Below are 18,719 nucleotides of genomic sequence, written 5' to 3' on the forward strand. Positions count from 1 at the left end.
TATCAGAGCCAGCAATTTCGTCGCCTACAAACAAACCTAGAGTAACTGGTTTCCATTGCTACTTACGACATATACCTATCTGCTATCCTGCATCTTAGTTTATTTATTAAGAGATCTTACGTATCAAGTTACGTTTTACAAAATAGTGCTAAGACTAAGTACCTCGTATAAACACCTCAAAACGGTCAGCCTGACAGTTACGTTTGTATTTAACTTAGGTAAGTCTTCTAGAAAATCAAATGAGCCGTTTTGCTTCGGTCATAAAATTAAGTAGGTACGAGTATGTCCTGTTTCACAGAATCCTTAAACTTAGGTACTTATTCAAATAAAAACTTTTGCAAACAATTTAATATTGACGCTCTTAATGAAAGGTGCCGTAATGAATTCACCGAAAAAAGGGTAAGTATTAAACAATTTATTAATTTGTGTTTATTAATTAAACAATTAACAGAGCTCAAAACAGCTGTTCAATAAATAAAGACAGTACAGATCGATGACTCGCGCTGCTAATTACACCGATAAGAATAAAAACGGGAACACCCAAAAACGGTTGGTGTGAAAAATTAAAACATCCCATTGCATATCAATCAATGCAATTAGTGTGCGCTCCACTTACCTATTAACATGTTTTAAACATTTTTTAACACTGAACGCGTAAAACATCTCAGTTTTATGTTGCCATGTTGCGCAAGATTTACCTTTAAAAATTGGTATTACAAAGGGCATGTTATTTCATGTTGGTCGGCCAGTTAATAAGATAACGCAATCAACTTACAGCTGTCTAGGTATAATTGAGTGTCTGGCAACACTGGTGTTTATTACCGTGGATCTCTCAACACTGTGTTGTTTATATACCTACAATAAAATAAATTTTATGGATCCAGTTTTCATTTTTTTGACTTTGAAGAATTATGGCCGCCAAGTATTGTTTTTTTTTTTATCTGGGACAAAAGTTTTCCCTTAAATACATAATTATATCTCCTTAGAATATTTTACAAACAGGGGATTCTGTCGTTAATTAATGAAATCGTTATTTTTAATTTAAACAGTAGTTATAGTACTTTTAATTTAAACAGATAATTGGTTTGAATCGTGCCCTTAAAGTCTGTTACAATTGCTAATTGGTAGAGTACAAACTTATGTAATGAGAAGACCAACGCTGTCTATTTACATCTGTTATTTCATTTGATCTAAATAAACAGTCGGTAGGGTATTAAATGAATGAATTTTCCGTTGTTTTATACATTATATAGCTACATTATGCGAAGATGGTACATACCAAACGCATTTTAGACTGGGAAATGCATCATGGGTTCTTAGCAGAAAAATAATACTTTTTTCTCCTAGGGGAATATCGTCATTATGTGTCGTATCGTATCGTATTGTGTCATCATTTTATCTTCCAATTTACGTAGGCATGCAATATCTATAGTGAATTTCTAGGTGAATCCCGGGATACTGTTAGACATGGTTAGTTTTTTTCCAAAACGGGATACTTAAGGAATAACCGGTTTCATTGGCTCAGGCCTAACGGAAGTAGCAACCAATAAAATTAAATATAAAAATACCTTATTAACTACTATCTCCATTCCGTAAATTGTGGCTCTTAAGACTCATACCATTACAGCTATCTTTTTCTTGATCTGCTCCGCTCAGCCGGATAACAAATGGCTTATAAGCTTCCTCGATAAATAGACTATCTCACGCTGTTTTTTCAAAATCTGTAGTTCCTGAAATTTGCGCTAAAAAAAAAATCTACCCTTACCGTCAATAAAACTGGTTTAAATCTTAAAAAAACAAAAAAAAAAAAAAAAATTTTGCTTTTGATGTTTTGATTCAAAAACTGAATACGTCAGTGTACAAAAACTCGACTCAGCAATATATAAAGTTGGCTTGAACCCCTGACGGCAGACATTCTAGTTTAATAAAAGCCCCTTGAAATATCTTGATGATACTTAATCCCCGCATTCGTACGTTCCTCCTCTTTTTGTAATTCTCGCATCGCCACAGTGGTTTACTCTTAAAGTTTCTGTTTTATTTTAATACTTGAAAATAACTTCTTACTAAGTTTCTCGGCTTTGTCTTGTGATAATAATGTATGCTTGTTGTTGTAAGTGTTTTATTAATTGTTACTTAATTAATTGACCGAAACATAATTATTAAAAAATTTCAAAATGTTAACCGCCTTTACATATACTTAAATATCCTTGGAAAACGTTGGTCCGATTTCGCATTTCTTTTCCACGTTGACTCAGACTTCGGACATTGTACAAAGAGACAACATTTAGTTTAGAGTGATGTACAAATATTTGGATTTCAGCCAGCGACTCATTGATTTTTCTACAAACTTGTTTACTAGTCTGGAAGTTCCTTTGCAATTCTCTTGAATTTCACACAAAGGCCGTTGACCTGTCACAGAATGTAGGAGGAAAATGACCTGTAACATTTTATTTATTTTTAATAACAAAAGTTTGTCAGCGTTTGTCTTTTTTTTTCCTTTTTGTTTGTATGTGACACATGTGATGTGCCAAAATGTTTGTAGGATTTCAATTTTGGAACGGCAGTGTATTTAACCTCAGTTCATCAGTCGTTATTGGAATGCGGAAAATCAGAGCCAGTTTTCACTCAAAAACCATCAGACTTACTTTACGTGAAATTAATTTAAATATGACGTTAAAACACGTATAAAACTTCTTCGAAATAACCTCCACTCTCATTTTAACGGGAACTTGTGTTGTAAATAATTAAAACACAAATCATTTTATTTAGAACAGAGAAACAACTTCTGGTTATAGATACAAAACACCAGAACTACGTAGGGAGTGCAAAAATACATTCTTAGAATATAATTTTATAGAAATAAAACCACAGAAAATGACTATAGTATGGAATTACCGAGAAAAGTATGATGCGGGTGATCTCATTACCTATTGGTGTACTAACAATAACTTTTGTCTTAATAATAAGGGTTAAAGCAACCATTGTTCTAGTTCGTCCTATGAGCTAACTTTTGTGTTCCATTCAGTATTTACAATATATCTATAAAAATAATAATGTCATCAACAGATGAATCGCATTGTTTTCATCTAAATAGGTATCACAATATGACACATGATTTCATCGATAAGTCTGAAACTAAGAAACTATGGTGGAAACAATAGTATACAAATATGAAGAAAAATGTTCGCTTCAATACCTAAGCAAGCGGTGAACTTATACCTACAATTAAACGTTACTAAATGGATAAAAACAATCGACAATCTAAACTTAGTTTCTACGGAACTTCTGACCACAATTAATATACATTGAAGTCGCTTATTTGGAAAAGGCAAATAACAAAAGCGAGTCGAGAATATCTCCAAATTCAAACGCTTGCATTTGATTCGAGTATTATCTCAATCAAGCGACTATTGATCTCGCAGCAAAAACTCCACACGAGAACAACATAATCAGATTCTACACTTATATGTTTATTATTTTTATTTACGTGAAACTGGTTGGAGTGGCTGGTGATGTCGCAACAGGGAGACAACCTTTCTATAAGCAGTCATATCGCCTACCGCCCACACGCGATCGCTAGAGATGTACCTGGTGTAATATAATTCGTTAAAAGCTATCGATAATTTGAAAATCTCCATGTTTAATGTCTCTATTTGTAACAGAAGAAATTGCATATAGATACGAAAAAATCGTAGCTGTATCTTCGAAAAAAATTGGTTTCAATACGTATGTTATAGTTTAAGAGACCTTTGAAGGCAATTACATATATCAATTAATTTAATTCTGATTGCGTCCTAATGGAATTTTACAAATACTAGTCATCGATGTTTTGTCATAAGGTTTAAGACGAACTCAACCTAAAAGTAAATTCTTACGCAAAACCACAAATCAAGTACTCAATAAACAACCATATGCAACTGATAGTCTATTTCCGTAGTATTCGTCAACAGTGGCCCAACGCAAACCACTGCGATAAGGGCGAGCCAAGAATTTTATCACGGCCTTAGAGCTATTAACTTTAATTTATTTTGTAATTAATGTACAAATAAATACCGAGAAACCCATCGCTCATTTAGTCGCCACTAAATTACAGACGTCATTTGTGTCAGTCCATTTTTTTTAACAGTTGAGCACAGCCCTAGTCGAAAACTCGAAACCTACTTCCGTATTTTATGGTATCGCTCTCTCAGTCGTGCATACAAGAGAGGTGTGATGCAGTGTCTGATCAGCTGAGGTTGAGAGCAATCTTGAAGATCTGACACCCACGGAGCGCTTTGTACGCCCTAACAGCTATTAAGGGTTTATTGCTCTCTCACAATAAAATAATGAGCTGCAATACTCCGTGACTGCAGTTCACAGAGATTACAATTTTTTCTGCCCTACATTCTTCAGAACAAAATGCATTTATGTTGTTAAGATACAGCGTTGAGGCTAGCCAATTATGCCCATGTTTGTGATTTCAAGTGGTTAATAATTTAACCCAGTACTCGGTTATCAAACAGGTTTCCTCCGTTTACGCGTATCTATGGTAACCTAAAGATAGACTATGGAAGGTTGAGCTACGTTCTAGCTGTGGCAACCACATAGATTAATTTCGAAGTTATTATAATTGAGTTGAATTCATAGAAGATTGACCCAGAGTTGATACATATTTCGATTATTTATGTTATGAATCCTATCAGTAATATGGGACCATATTCAGATACAGATAACTTTTAAATAAATTGAACCAGTTTCCGTATAAGAATATTATTATAATAATGATCTTTAGCTCTCCTGTTGTGAACCGCATTCCTTGTGTAGTACGTTTTCGCGTGGGTGTCGATCCCCACACCCATCGTTTCTTGCATTATAATTATCTGGAACGGCTAAACCCAGACTATAGTTTATGTCAATTTGTAAGTTACTCCCATAAATTAACTCTACATTTATTTATACGTTAGTTACCTCGGGCGACGACGGGTACTTAAAATTACCTTATTTATATGGCAGACTCTTCGTTCTGGTGGCCTCAACCAACGTAAGTTCACATGCACAAGTCATTAAGGCTTTTAATCTTATGTAGTCTACTAGAAAATACAGACAACAACTTATTTCTAGTTTTAACTGGAGATACGTATGGACCATAGTGCTAAAGCCCTTTACTTGTGTACAAAATATCCTGCAGCTAGCAATTGCGCAAGAAGCTCAAAGTTTACAACTTTACATCAAGAATCGAGAATATAATACCCCGGGGGCAAAATCGCAAACACCTTACATAATCGGAAAATGCAGAACGCAAATCGATCTTGCAAAACAGCCTATAACGACCGTCGATAATTTATCATCTCGCGAAACCAGGTAGCAATATCGATGTATCTGTTTACAACTCTACAATAACTGACTACATTTATTGCGGATTGCAATAAGCGAACCATCCATTGTTTTTCGATTGGAGATTGTAAGACTAATATTATAAAAAGGAACGAACAAAGAAAGAAAAAGGTAAGATTAATAATATAAACATAAGGATTCATTTTTTCTTGTTTGTTTGTTTGTACCTTAGGCTCCGTAATTACCGAACAAATTAAAAAAAATATTTTTCTGTTGGAAAGCTACACAGTCCGAGTAACATAGGGTATATTTTATGCCGGTATGGGCAGAAGTTCACGCGGGACGCAGGTTAAACAGCGGGAAAATGGCTAGTGATTTATATGAAGCTAACATCAAAACTCAGTCTCCAATCCCAAAACAGTTGGATCGGTTATTGCAATCCTCAGTTTCTCAAGAATTTTCCATAGAATTATTCATACGTCCTTCATACACCATCTCTAGTAACAATGTGTTTAATGAAGGCAGTGCCTATGGACCTACTTGTAAGTAAGCTGCCAACTTGGTCATTACTTGTATACTTGTACCAGTCGATAGCTGGCGCCAGGCTGCGCATTAAACATGGAAATATGCTGTCCGGATATGCCTTTTATGTATCGATAAAGAATTAAAAATGCTAGTGGATTTTCCATCATTTTAAAATCATTAATGTTTCTTGTAGAATTATGTAAAAGTTTGTTGAATCCTGCAATAATAATTACATTTGTGGTTGCAATATTTTAGATTGTTGATTATGCCATTAACAACCCAAGAAATTATTATTATTTTCCTCTTTAAAACTTACACCTAACTTAAAAACATTACAGGCTATTAACCGAAAATCGAGTCTCATTTATTTATGTCGCTAATTAATGTCATTAGTAACAGTGGCAGAATGCCAAGTACTTGTGTAACAAGACTGAGTTTTAAGTAACTAATAGGCAATCAAAAGACAAAACATCAATGAGTGATTTAGTCCCAATAATGACTGATTGTGATGAAGCTGAAATGTACTAACACAACCATAAAATATGCACCAATGACGAAATACCACAGTCAAATGACAGCAAAAACAAAAAAGCACAACCTTCGCGCTTAAACAAGAATAAAATCAGTCTTACAGGGCACGCTCTACTTGCAACGAATTTCACGCCCTTGTCACATCTAGTTAACACGTTACCGTTGTCATTTCAACCAGTTTCAATCTGAACGGCATCATTTAACTTTGCAATTTGTATAATTATGTGTCTAGGAACAACACACCATATATAGCAGAATTATATATTACATAGTAAAGTTGCAACACATTCCTTTGTTCATAATATACGGTTATAATTGGATACGATATTAGATTTATGCCGTGTAAATAGATAAATTAGTAGGCAAGCAAGACTTATAAGGTGGTAAAGTGGTAAAGACATCAAGTGTAATAAACAAAGGATAATTAATTAATATTATTTGAAAGGACTATAATTTACATTTAAAGTACAGCACTTAAAATAACTCCATATTTTATCAAGAAAAACGAAACAAAATTCGAAATCAACTGCCTAATATTTTTGGCGACAATTTGACATAAGCAGCACCTGGCATATACAAACAAGTAAAAAAGGTTTAATTGGTATGCAAAAAGGCAAAGTGCCAAATCTTATTCAAAGTGTCCCAGGACTAGCGCTTTCAAACGCACCTGCCTCTTACATTAAACATAGTAGAAAACGGGACATCGCGCACCAGTACTTTGTATTTGATTTGTACTTTCGATTAGTGAAGAACTGGACATTGGACACTTTGTTTTTGTGGGACACAGTAGGAATATAGAGACAGGTTATACATTTTTCTGCACTCTCAGTTCTCTCTTAGTTTCCGCAGAGGAAGTTTGCTTGTTAGAAGTCGGCTATAAGGGATTTCAATAATATGTTTTCAAACGCTTACTGTCGAGTAGCAAATATATTAAACGAAACCTGTTTAGTATAAAGTCTGAAAATCATAGTTTACTTGCTGCTCCACTCACGTTCCGAGGGAACTACTCCTAGATGAAAAGCCTGTCCTTTGTCAGGCTCCACACTATTCGTCTAAGTTGCATTAATTTAAATGTAGGTTCAGTAGTTAGGGCATGAAAGCGCTCCAAAGCTACTTGCCCACTTACAATATATATAAGTAACAATTAAGCCATAACCCAGGAAACATCTTTTTCTTTTGACTAATTGCCTGATTTCCTTTTGTTACAGTCAAAGCACTGCTACTTAACGACAGCCACTGAAGACGGCACGTGTCCCAGCGCTCTCGAAAAGCCTCACATTGAGAAAGAAGTGACGAAGCCTGGAGTAGCCATAAAGCCAGTCTATGCTGAGAGAACGCTGCTCATCAACAAGCCAACCAAGATTGATATCACGTACAATGCAAGTGCTAAAATGGCGGTAAGTACTTTTTATTAATTGAATCTTATCATCTCGTCAACTCCAAAGCCTTTTCCCAACTACAATGTTGGGGTCGGCTTCCAGTCTAACCGAATGCAGCCGAGTAACGGTGTTTTACAAGGATCGACTGCCTATCTGACCTCCTCAGCCCATTTACCCTGGCAACCCATTATTATTTGAATCTTATAAAAATCTCAATATTAGCGTACGAACTTGGTTGAAACGAGAATTCAAAAATAGGATTGTTAAAATAAAAAAGATGTCTTTTGATCAAGATTAGGGACAGGAAAGTTTCAATTAAAAATAAGACGCTCCTTATATAGGTAATAAAAACTATTAAATGTAAAGTAAGGAAATAAATAGAGTAATAGATATAGTAACGTAAGCGTAGGCTGAAACTGGCTGTATCGAAACCCCCAAGAAGTTCCGCTCGGCATCAGAAAAGGTCAAGTAGAACTAAGAATAGAAGATATTAATAGAAAATACTGACAGTATTGTGATAATCGTCACTACTGACGTATAATATAACAAACTTGATGAAGACAAGCCAGCTTTAGAACATAACGTTATAAGTTCAGAATAACTTTTGTCCATATAAGATTTAACGAAGAAGTTCTGACAATTAACCTAAATTGTTTCTTGCTTACAAATATGATATGGTTGTTAAAGCTAATGTAGATTTCACAGCATATTATCGTAAGGGCACAGATGTACGAGTGACTAAAACTGTTAAGTATATTCGTACGTGACCACATGATAGTTTTAGCTAATGATTTAATTAAATATGCACGTGTTTCTGCAATATATTCACTGAGATTGATAGTCAGTTTTATATAAAAATAAATAGGTATATAAATTATTGCATGCTTATCTTATTATTCGACCGTGTCGAAGGACTTGAGTAACTAACATAAACACGATTTAATTAATTGTTTTCAATACAATTCTTAAGTATGAGGGTAATTGAAGAATTTTATTTTTGTCCCTTAATTACATGTTTTTACTTACCTTTGTTAATAAACTCATCAAATATTTAAATTATTTACCTATTTTTATAAAGAAATTGTAATTCCATGTAATTCAATTGTAATACATGATAAAGAAATTGTAATTCCCTTTACGTAAATAAATACCTAGTTAAATGCGAAATAAAACAGTTACATCGCGCAATCAAAAACATGAATCATTTGAAAACCTAACTTAAAAACCCCGCGCTGACTCAAACTGACTATGCTAACTTTCCAACGCAAACATCACATTTATAAAAAAATACTTTAAAGTAAATATTCTCCAGTTTCCTATAACGGTAACAAGCATGAGGAAGCAAATAAAATATCATTCTAACAGTATCATGTCACAGTAATATATATAAGAATTAACGTCCACTCTTCCCTTTCAAATAATTACAACAATAATAATAATTACTGACTATTTTATAATGACAGTATAATTATCATTACGCTTTAATAGACGTGTTCTCCTTATGATTATCATAGTAGTCATGGGATGGTAGCTTGAAAGTCGGTTAAGGGTACGGCTTCCACTAGCATAAGCGTGAGAGTTAAGTTACAAAACTAAAGAAATAAAAAATAAAGATCCCGTCGAATTGAGAACATCCTCCTTTTTGGGAAGTCGGTTAAAAAAATAAAGCAAGCCTTAGGGGTAATTCTCTATTTAGCCTAAAAATATATTTTTTAATATAGAAATTCCAATGACATTTAAAGGGTTTAAAAAAATCACCATTACAAGTACCTACCATTTTTGTTTGTATTAAATGTTAAAATAAGTAATTTCTCTATACTTACTACAATTCATAAAATATGATGTAAAACTGTTGCAATAATGTGTCATTGTATATCAACATTATGAGGACTTTATTCCCTTACATTAAATGTCCGTTTTTATGCAAAATGGAACCACTCGACAAATTTCATTTTTTACTTTTTTTGAAGAATACTAATGTTGTATAAGAATAAAGAGAGAGTATATTAAAATGTTGTATAAGAATTTAGACCACTTTTACATTAGTATTCTTCAAAAAAAGTAAAAAATGAAATTTGTCGAGTGGTTCCATTTTGCATAAAAACGGACAAATAACTCTTCACAAAGTAATATCAAACAATATTGCATCGAACATATATTATGTAATTATTTATTCAAAACCAAACTATGACTCACAATCAACATCCTCTGTTGAAATTCCCTCAATTCAAAACTAGCTTCTGCCACTGGTTTCACCCGCATCCCGTGAGAACCTCTACACGAACTTGGATAAAAAGTAGCCTATAATAGCCTTCCTCAATAAATGGGCTATGGCACACTAAAATATTTTTTCAAATCGGACCAGTAGTTCCTGAGACTAGTGCGTTCAAGCAAACAAACTCTTCACCTTTATAATATTAAGTATAGAGATATAACTTGTTTTATGTTTATATTCTTGCAGCCGGAGTTAAAGATGGTATATTCAACGCAGACCTACAATGTCGAGTTAATGGAGTACGCCACTGAGTGTTCTGGTGACACCTGTACCTCCACAATCCAGGCTAAAGCTGCCACAAACTTCTGTAACGTCACTGGAGGCATTTCTGAGTATATCGAAGTGACTTTCGACGTGGGCTTGAGTGAGAAGGCCAGGATTAAGTACAACGTGCCTTGCGCCTGTCCTTGCAGTGGGGAAGTCGAAACGGCTTCGGTTTACTGTAGCAAAAATGGTGATTTCTCTTGTGGAGCCTGCACGTGTAATTCTGGATGGTATGTATATCGTATTTTAATATATTTTGTTCTATATGCCTTGATTTGGTCGATACAGACACGTTTATGGCATATCAAATCTGATACGCATTATAGTAGGTCTTTTTATCGGTAGGAATTAGGGCAATCATGTAGATCCTATAAAAAGTTCAATTTTAATAAGAATAACTTTATTAAATAGGTACAATGTCGTCAAGTTTATTAATCACACTCAAACGCAAAAACAGCCTTATTCAGCAAAAGTCAAATTTAACCTTTTGGTAATTTACTTACTTATACTTACTGGAAAAAACGACATTGAAATAACACTTTACTTTGCAAATCCAAGGAAAACACGTCGTGTTTGTACTTACGGTATTTAAGCAAACGCGGAATTAATTTTCTTACATAGTTCAAACATTTATATAGACTTAGATTATACAGATGCTGTAAGTAGGTAGGTACACGAGCAAAAGAAAGATGATGTTCTACACCTTAACTCATAGAAGTTTTGACGTCAATTTCGATATCATAAAATTCACTCGTGCGATCGAATGTAACAGACTTCTAATGTATTCCAAAGTGCAAGTACTAGAAAGCAAATGAGAGAAACAGTAGTCTCAAGCCTAAGTACACTAACAGTCGTAAAATCACAGCTTGTACGTAAACATAATAAACTTGACGTACTCTCGTAAACAGTTAACAACGCTACACTACAAAATAATACTAAATCATTTTCACAAGATAAACTGCTAAGAGTAACAGACAAAAAAAATACTAAAAAAAATGTAGACTCACACTTAACGGTATTCCATGTAAAGTTCACAAAGGTGAACCAAATAACCGAAATTACATAACTTAATGAAGCAAATAATAACTTTTAATCCCAGACAATAAAGTCGAATTTAGCAAATCTAGTATCAACATCAAAATATTCAACTTGAACCCAACAAAAACATCTTTGTTCGAACACCGATGTGGAGTTAATTGTGGTACAAGAGTGCCGCTTTAGCTCCATATAGCTGGGTTATTAAAAATGCTCCATTAATACACTACATTCGTATGAGCAGCTGCATCTAAAAACTAATTATTCTTATGCAAAATTTTCGATTATATTGCGGCGAATATTCTAATGAAGAGAAATTGTTGTAGGAGTAATTAGTTGTTAAGAGCTTTTATTTATTTAGAGCTCTAAGTATGATTTATAATGTCTTACAGCCAGTTTCTTCATCAAAAGTTAAAGCCAAAGTAAAAGTCAAAGTAATGTCTAAAGTAAAAGTAACGGTCAAATTCAATTTTTCTATTAGTTTTGCTGTCACTTTAGCCTTGAAAAAACGAATTTGACCGTTACTTTTACTTTAGACATTACTTTAACTTTAACTTTTGATGAAGAAACTGGCCGTTAATTAGAGTGCTTAAAAATTGTTTTAAAGGAACTATATAATTAATCTTTAAAAGACCATCTGTTGATAAAAATTCTTATAAAAACTATTATTTTTAAATATCACCTTTCTTCTTACCTGTCTATTATAATGCAAACCTTGCAATTTCAAGTATCTATTTAGAGCTTATAACGGGCATTATGTCTATAACAACGTTCTGATATGGCAGGCACCAGGATGTCCGTCACTAATGGACCGATACTCGATTAGCTAACGATTATTATCGATAACCCCGTTTACCGTTAAAGAATGCCCAGTGTAGTCTAGCTTAAACAATACATACTTAGAATAATATAGCCATTGTATTGGTGGTGCAAAATTCAAATCTTTTTCGTTTAGATATTTTAGCAGTGGTTTAAGAAATTTTGTCCCTTTTATATCCTCAAATTATTCGATTAAAAAACGAAATTAACTAAGTAACATTACTCACTAAAAATCGTATATCTTTCAGCAGTATATTACAGCGGAAATCTTTAAAGGACAAAATAATCTTTCCCAACAAATAGCTACAAACGGCCATTCTAAATACATCGAACAAAAAAGCTCTAAAGTAGCACTCAGTAGCTGTAATGTCATTTTGATGGAGACATCATTACTTACCGTGTCGTTTTATTGTACAGGACCGGCGAGTTTTGCGAAATCAACATTTGTTCGAAACGTGGTGATGTTGTCCAATGTTCTCTGAACCCAAGAAAACCTGTAAGTATTCTAAACTATACCTACTTCATATTCTGAAAAAGCATTTCTGAATTCTTTCTTCCTTTTTCCCTCATACTAATAGATATTTATATATGTCGTTCAATTTTTAAATTACCTTCAGTTGAAGTCCCAACCATAATTTGTCTCCTCAGTTCAATTACATTTCCTCATTTCGCAATCTTAATAATCTTTCTTCAATCGACTCATCACCAATCATTTCTAGGACGAATGCTCTGGCAACGGTTACTGCAGTGAATGCGAGACTTGCATCTGCTACACCGACCGGGAGGGGTCCCAGTACTTCGACCAAGAGAACAACTGTGAGGACCTCTGCATGTCCATCACCAACGGCGACTGTGAAGACTGCCTCGTCACCGACACCTTGGGAGAATGCAACAAATGCTCTGAAATCACCATTGAAAAATTAAATCGATCACTAACTGACGAAAGGGATTTTAAGAATAGAAAGGTCTGGGTATCTTGCAAAGCTGATCTTGATGACTGTGGCCCTATTGAGTACTATGCGAGACAGGATGAGAGTAAACAGAAGTATGTTATGATGGTCAAGCATTGTAATGAAATTATTTCTGAGGCTTTGGTACCTAGTGAAACTAAAGGTGAGTCTTATCATGTATGTTCTCTTGAGTGTCTTTTGCTGACTGAAGGCCTCCTTTTTCCTTTGGGAGCCCTTTGTGTACTACAGCGGCTGTAGCTCTTTCGAACAACCCCACAGAGATTACGTTCTAGTCTAGAAAAAACTTAGACTGAATATTTTTAACTTCGACGAAATATTGCAAAAACTTAAATTACTCAATAATTGCCAGATTGTGCCGCGTGAACGTGACGAACCGAAAACAAGAGCAACACATTTATAATGAAATTGCCACACAGCGAATTCCATGTTACTTCGTATCTCATTTGGCTTACTTTGAACAATAACCTTTTTATGAATGAATGTAAAGTAAATTTTAATTTCATAAATACACCACATTTTTCAATTATGAACTTTAATAAAAGGTTGTAGAGTCCTTTCTTGAATGTTGACTTCTTCAAAATTTACACAGATGTGTTCAATAATTCCAGCTTTATGACATGACAAAACAAATACTCGTACATGCTCCCTGACACCAGCTGCATATCAGTCGCTTTCTAAGAACAACATAATTATATTTATCACATTATACTCCTGTTCTATCATTGTTATTAAAACAATCATGTCCACTTGCATCATTTGTTTGTTGCTATAGGTTATACGTTGGTGCTCAAAGACCCATATGGCAGGAAACTTCACTACGAATTAATAGTTTACTATTATCATTTTATTGTTTTCATTTGCCTGTACTTTTGATGAGCGTGCTACCTATGGAACCTCTCCTCCGAACAATGTAACAGTCTCTTATAAATATCAGTTATCCACTTACATAAAACAGGCGTTAATCACCACTAACGCTATTTTAGAATTTGTTTTGGTTAAAAAATGTCTCTGTTCTCACACTTTCCAAAAGTCGTATTGTAACTTCTATTCTTTTCTTCCCCTTACTCTTGTGATGGCCTATCATGTCAAAGTATTTCAGACAAGGGTCAAAAATCAAAACATTTGTTTAACAACAATTTATCGTCCTATTGTCACTGACCTAGAAAGTTGTATCGCATTGTTACAATATTTACTCACAACTGATAAACAGTGACAACATTTGGAGATAATGGACAGACAGACAGTGGTTATAAACTGCTTACTGAATCTTCCTCACCATCCTTTTTTGGTCCCTTCAAATATTATTTAGGATAAGGAAAACAAACATTTATCCTTTCTAAATAATATAACAGCAGGGTAAAACCATTTGTGATACATCAAAACATGGTTAGCTGTGGCTGTGGTAAAGCAAAATAATCTTGAGACCACATTCGAGGGTTTAATTATTATTTCTCCAAAATAAGAACTTTCGTTGTCATCTCTCCTAAAATTTTAAAGTTGGAGGCAGTAATTTAAGACTACAGCCCAATTTGAGCAGCCCTTTGTCTACCAAATCAAAGTACTTATATATGCAGTTAATGCAGCACCTATTATATTGTTTCAATATATTCTATACCTTTCTATTCAATATTTTCTATACCTTTAACATTGTTTCAACCAATCTCCAAGAGGCAAAAGATAAGGTATCATACATTTCAATTAACCTTATACATACTTCGTAGTATTCTGCAGTTCATTTGTCCATATAAAACGGTTGCCGCCTACACGAGCATTGTTTAGCCAGATGAAAAGGAAAAGTGTTCGTACGTAGGTAGAACTCAAATACTACAATGAACCACATTTGCATGTCATTATACGATGTTTATTTGTACTTAAATATGAGGAAAGTTAATTGTTTTTGCTTAGGTGTTGTAGACTCATTTGTTTTTGTGAAATAATTAGGTATATTACATATTGTTTGCATTATTAGGTATTTACCTACTACATTTCCATTACTTACATTACTGAAGGATTTTCCTTCAGGTAAACAAAATGTATATTTTCCAGTTCCATTTAAGTAAGGGCGATGCTAAGTGCTAATTTTCGTATTTGCTAAAAATCAGGCTTCGATTTCTTTAATCGGAGTCATGAGAGTAATGACTCCATAGGAATACCTACTAGCTTTGAATCCGGGTCACGTTTGTCAATTATTTTTGAATGTAAAATTACTGGTAACTTGACTTATTTTTAAATATTGAGGTATTAGGAAGTATTTAAGCTTTGTATGTAAATTATTCTTCTTTAAACCCTTCGGTATGAATAACTAACTGCCGAAAGAGATTTCGTCCGCCTCCCGTGGACTCCTCAATTTGTGAAAAAGCCTTACTTGCTAAATTATCTATCATACACTAAAATATTACCTTACCAGTTCCAGAGACAATGAAACTATTTAGCTTTTTAATAATAGTATAGGTAAAGAAATAAAACCTCAATTTTTCAGTAACAGTCTAGAAAAATACCTCCTTATCTTCTGAAATGGTGTCCATAACTAACTTTCTTTCTTTCTTTCCACTAGTCCCGATAATCCTGGGAGTCTTAGGCATCGTGGCGGCCGTAGCTGCAGTAGGAGGCGTGATGCTCTGGAAACACCTCAACGCGGTGCCCCCGGTACCTCTGAACGACCCGCAGTATCAGAACATTGATGCTGAAGACTGCACGGGAGAGAACCCCTTGTATAAGCCGCCTACGTCATCCTTTAAGAACCCTACGTATGGAAAGTGGTAGTTATGGTGAGTACACTTTGAACTTTTTTTAAGTGACTTTAGATGAAGTGAACAAAGAAATAGAGCATTATTTTGCCGCATTTGATCATTCTTAATGTTAATAGAAGCAGAGTATTCTTTGTTTTTCTTTTCTCCTATAGTAGTGTTATATGTGAGGATAACATGACAATTTGCTCGCTTGATTTAAAACACCCTATATTTTTATGGAAACCTTTTTCGGACAATTCCGAATATAAAAAAAAACGCGACTTTATAGTGACTTTTTGGAATATAATATTAGGTGTGTGCCTCTAAAGAAATAAGACGGAGGAGAGAATAAAAGCGCATTAAGTGCAAGGAACTTAATGATGCTCTAAATATTTTTCTTATTATCGTTATTTATATATCGTTGCATTCATAATTAATCACACATTGCCCTCATTTTCGTAATCAGTAAGATATTTTACAAAAACAGTAAAAGAAAATATGTTGCTATAAAAATATAATGGCTGCTATAAACATTTTTTAGCTTAGCTTATCCAAATAACTTCTCCAAATATTTGAATAGTAAGTTAAGAAAGGATTGACCAGAATATGAAAGTACCTATTTACAACCAAATAGATCAAACATTAGTAAGAAAGGTTTTATGGTCGATAGCGTTATTTAAAAGTCTTATCTACCATGTCCACAAAGTATGATCATGCCATATTAAGTAAGATACTATTAAATAAAACGTACTTAGTTAGTACATAGGTGCCATGCCTACCTACCTACGGGTACATACGGGACATCATTTACCTCATATATTTTGCCCAGTATTAAATGTGTCATTGAAAGCTTTGTTCTAACTCCAAGTTTACCTGCATTGATTGAGAAATGACAAACACATGTATGACATCACGCCTATGTTTAAGAACCTTGTTATTAATTGTAACTATTGTTTTTATATAAAATTGCGTCATAGCTTAGCTCTTATCGCGGTTTTTCTTTTGAAGGACAAATCCTTAAGCAAAACAACTTAGCAAAACCAATTATGATTTCACATTTACCTATGTACATTTCAGTAAATATGTCAATAAATTACTGTAAAATTAATATTTAGTACTTAAATAAAATGTTGCTCACCCTTAGTTATAAGAAATAAAGTCTGATGCTAAAAAGGCTAGATAGGTACCTATAAAGCAAAATTCAATTTAAAACTCATTCCTAATAAAGCTAATATCAAAAGATTAATCTTTCAAGGTCTTAAACATCAACATTTGTTATATACAACCTACAATCACTGGACCTCTCTATTATTGAACTCTCTCTCAAACAGCCTTGATGTACTAGATATGCCTACAAACTGCAGCTAGAACCGTTCACTACGCTCTATATTTTACTAAGTTAAACTACTTCTTAATTACGTTTTGATGAACTTATTTTACGAACTAATATTGCTTCATGAATAGGTATTCATGAAGCAATATTACTAAGTACATTAATATTTCTGCTTGATTTGTTCTAAAAGAGTATCCCTCTTAACATTGAGCTACAGATTCATGAATGAGGAACTAAAATCAATATTTGCTGCCAAACAATGTACAGCTTAGCTAATGCTCCCTAACAGTAGCTAAGTGGGTACATTTTGCCTTTTGTAAGTCAATGATCCATGTAGCATCAATGGGTTCTTAAAACACAATTAAGAAAAAACAATCTTAACATTTTATATAGAATGTATAAAGACCTGTTGTATTGTACTGCTTCTGAATAGGTCTCCCAAATTACTTCATAGTTCTAACATTATTTGCATTAAATTATCTAGTGGATACTTAATAGGTCTCCCGAATTCATTCATACTTCTGTTATATTATTCTCATCATTTGCATTCAATGATCTTGTAGATAAGTTCAAATCAAACCATTGTCATTTCTAAGGTGTGGTAGGTACTAAAACTGTTAGTCTTCATAATCTTATTCCCATCGAAAGTAATTCTGGAATGTTCTCGCTTAACATCGTAAGGTGCAGTAATGGCATGTATTTCCTTTACACTCGTTTTACGGCGTGTTTGAGAAATGCTGTTCTCGGTACCATGGAATTTATGTTATAACGCTATGAAATTTAGCAACAGTAACCCAATTTAAATTCCTTAGAAATTGATTACTTCATTCATTTAATTTATTAGTTTGTTTGTTTATGTGTTTCCTTGTTATAATATTGCGTTTCTTTATTCCACATTTTCAAAATACGATGGTTGAAACCGCTAACTATGGGGAAAGGTCAAAATTACACTTAGTATATCTACATATATACCGTACTTTTACCTTCTTAAATTGGTTATCAAACGTCCAATTTCGTAATATATGAACACAATCACATCGATTGACATTCATTCCACAAACGGCACGAGCGAGCAACCAATCATTTTAGTTTTACGTCCCATTAATTAGTGTAGTAGTAAAATCAAATTTCATTCACAATGAGTTGAAGAGCTATAAAAAATATACAGTTAAGTTTGGCCTCCAGTCTTGAAAACAAGTTTTCAACTGGGATATTTCACGTTATCTACGCCAAACATCTTTTATCTGCAGTATCATGATCCAATCTCTGTAATTACGTTAATCTCCATTGTAACTGAACGATCGTATGGTATATGGCTGCATTCTTTTGTACTTCATCAGATATTTTAACATTTTTTGTATTGTGTGGGGTTGCCAGTTTATTCTTCCAATTATTTATAACGAGACGTCACCCGGCTTTCAATGGAAACTTTATTTTATGTTGCTATTGTGCAAGATTATAATGCAAAGTTGTTTATAATGTGATGGTATCTCTAGCTGCTTTTCGCAATTCGACTAATGAACCAATTTTAATGAAATCTCTAAG

The 18,719-nt window shown here is 33.7% G+C and overlaps 1 protein-coding gene across 1 annotated transcript in view; it reads left to right on the plus strand.

The window, feature by feature from the left end:
- LOC124646160 (integrin beta-6-like) overlaps positions 1-18,719 on the plus strand; it is a 38,261-nt gene that overhangs the window by 8,532 nt on the left and 11,010 nt on the right. The window contains exons 2-6 of the mRNA XM_047186242.1: positions 7,578-7,766; positions 10,210-10,517; positions 12,559-12,637; positions 12,861-13,254; positions 15,667-15,880. Of these exons, the coding sequence (XP_047042198.1) occupies positions 7,578-7,766; positions 10,210-10,517; positions 12,559-12,637; positions 12,861-13,254; positions 15,667-15,875 (1,179 nt within the window). The 3' untranslated portion in view covers positions 15,876-15,880. The remainder of the gene's footprint in view (positions 1-7,577; positions 7,767-10,209; positions 10,518-12,558; positions 12,638-12,860; positions 13,255-15,666; positions 15,881-18,719) is intronic.

Source organism: Helicoverpa zea, chromosome 3 (genome assembly GCF_022581195.2).
Source record: "Helicoverpa zea isolate HzStark_Cry1AcR chromosome 3, ilHelZeax1.1, whole genome shotgun sequence".
In the NCBI taxonomy this organism is placed as follows: Eukaryota; Metazoa; Arthropoda; class Insecta; order Lepidoptera; family Noctuidae; genus Helicoverpa; species Helicoverpa zea.